A 1,718-nucleotide genomic window follows, 5' to 3' on the forward strand; every position below is an offset into this window, starting at 1 on the left:
GATTTTTTTCTTGAGAGGTTTATGTAAAGTATAAGTCCGTTGACCCGCTAACCAGGTTTTGACTTTCTTTAATGGCACTCCAGTAGCCTTGGCCAGTTTCTGAGCGCCACTAAATCCCGCAGGATGTGCCGGATCATAATAGACTTGTGCTAGCTTCTTCATCTTTGACCTGTTAATGTTTGTGAGCTTCTTTTATAGGCTGTCAAAAGATAGCCATTTTCTTTCTTTCCTCTGTTGCTTTTTACTTGTACGTTTCTTGGGAGTTTCAAAAGCGGGCGGAGATGGTTGTGTTTGAGGTGTCGAAAACAATTCCCATCTACGATCGTTTCCAATGGCTTCTCGAGGTATATTTGATTCTCTCAAACTTCTCATGACAGCTTCCCAACCAAAAGGGGTATTATTTGTCTTGCGGTTACGAATGAAATCATTGACGATATCCACCACGTTCGTGCCTTTCATTACCTGACCGCCATGGGTCAATTCGTACTTATCATTCCATGAGTAGGGTGTTTTCTTTTCCAAATGCTCTAATAACATACGAGCTCGGCCTTGGTATGTTTTAGGTACCGAAGTTAAAATATCCGGTTTTTCCACGGAAGCGATGTCGTCAGGTTTGTTGTTTGTTGTCTCGGGTATGGTTCGTGCATGTCTTTTATTTTGTAGTATTCGATATCGCTGCAACATTTGATCATATTGGTCCATTTTAATATCGTCTGAAGTATTGGACTTGAGTAAACGTTGCATTTCTTGACTTAATTCTTCTAAAGCTTCTTTCACTGGATTTTGATCGTACACGGGTTCGTAAGGTTTAACCGTCACAATCTTCTCTGGTTCATCTGCTGGGACCAATCTCATTTTTCGTGTATACTTCATCGCTGTTTTAATTTGTTAAGCAAAGGATGAAAGACGGGTTTCCACAATCCTTTACCGTGTTGTTGAAGTAATCTCTTACGGGTTTTCCAAGGTGTTTTGGGAGTGCCCAGACGTCTAAGTAAGGTTGACTTTGATCGTAAACGTCTTGTTTCTGCAGCTGATAGTGGTAAGGTGCCCCGAATCAAATTACCAATACATTCACATAAACAATCCACGATTTTTTATCGTTCAAAATATGATTCCGCCAACTGTGAGGGGTTTTTAAGAAATCGTTCAAGGTCTGTTGAGGCTTCATGACTGAGACCAGAGTCCAAGGTCTCTCCTTTATATACCCTATCACTGCCGAATGGCACCGATGATAGGTCCAATGACACTAGAGGCCAAAGAAGCCAACAACGCACCCAGAAAGCCACCTTTTTGGTTTAACAATTTTCTTTTGGACCGACCAGAGGTTCGAGGGTTGGCTAAAGTTTGCAGGGCTTTTTTGTGTGGTGTTAATAGACGACGTTGTTGTGTCGTTAATCGAGTCTTGCCGTTTAAAATAGCTTTACATTGGTTAGAAACACACTTGATGCTACGACGTGGTGCCATGCTGTCAAATGATAATAAATGTTTGCAGCGCCATTTTTATACTTTTCTCTTCTTAGCTCTTTTTTCTTTCTTCTTTTTCTCTTGTTCTAATCTTTCTTTCCATCGAACCAAAATACGTATCAACACTCCACCGAAAAAACCTTGACCTCCAGGTTTCATGACCAAAGCTAATTTTTCTTTAGTGCCTATATTTTGAGTCAATTGTTTTAAAACATCTTTATTTCTAGCAACCCATTTGGTGTGTTGAGCGTGTA

At 40.5% G+C, this 1,718-nt stretch overlaps 1 protein-coding gene across 1 annotated transcript; it reads right to left on the minus strand.

Moving 5' to 3' along the window:
* Positions 1–192: 192 nt before the first annotated feature.
* Positions 193–855, minus strand: LOTGIDRAFT_175819 (hypothetical protein; the record flags this gene model as incomplete). Its single annotated transcript, XM_009060488.1, has 1 exon — positions 193–855. The coding sequence occupies one exon, from the start codon at positions 853–855 to the stop codon at positions 193–195; it is 663 nt and encodes a 220-aa protein (XP_009058736.1).
* Positions 856–1,718: the final 863 nt, after the last annotated feature.

The sequence above is a fragment of the Lottia gigantea genome (genome assembly GCF_000327385.1).
Source record: "Lottia gigantea unplaced genomic scaffold LOTGIsca_426, whole genome shotgun sequence".
In the NCBI taxonomy this organism is placed as follows: Eukaryota; Metazoa; Mollusca; class Gastropoda; family Lottiidae; genus Lottia; species Lottia gigantea.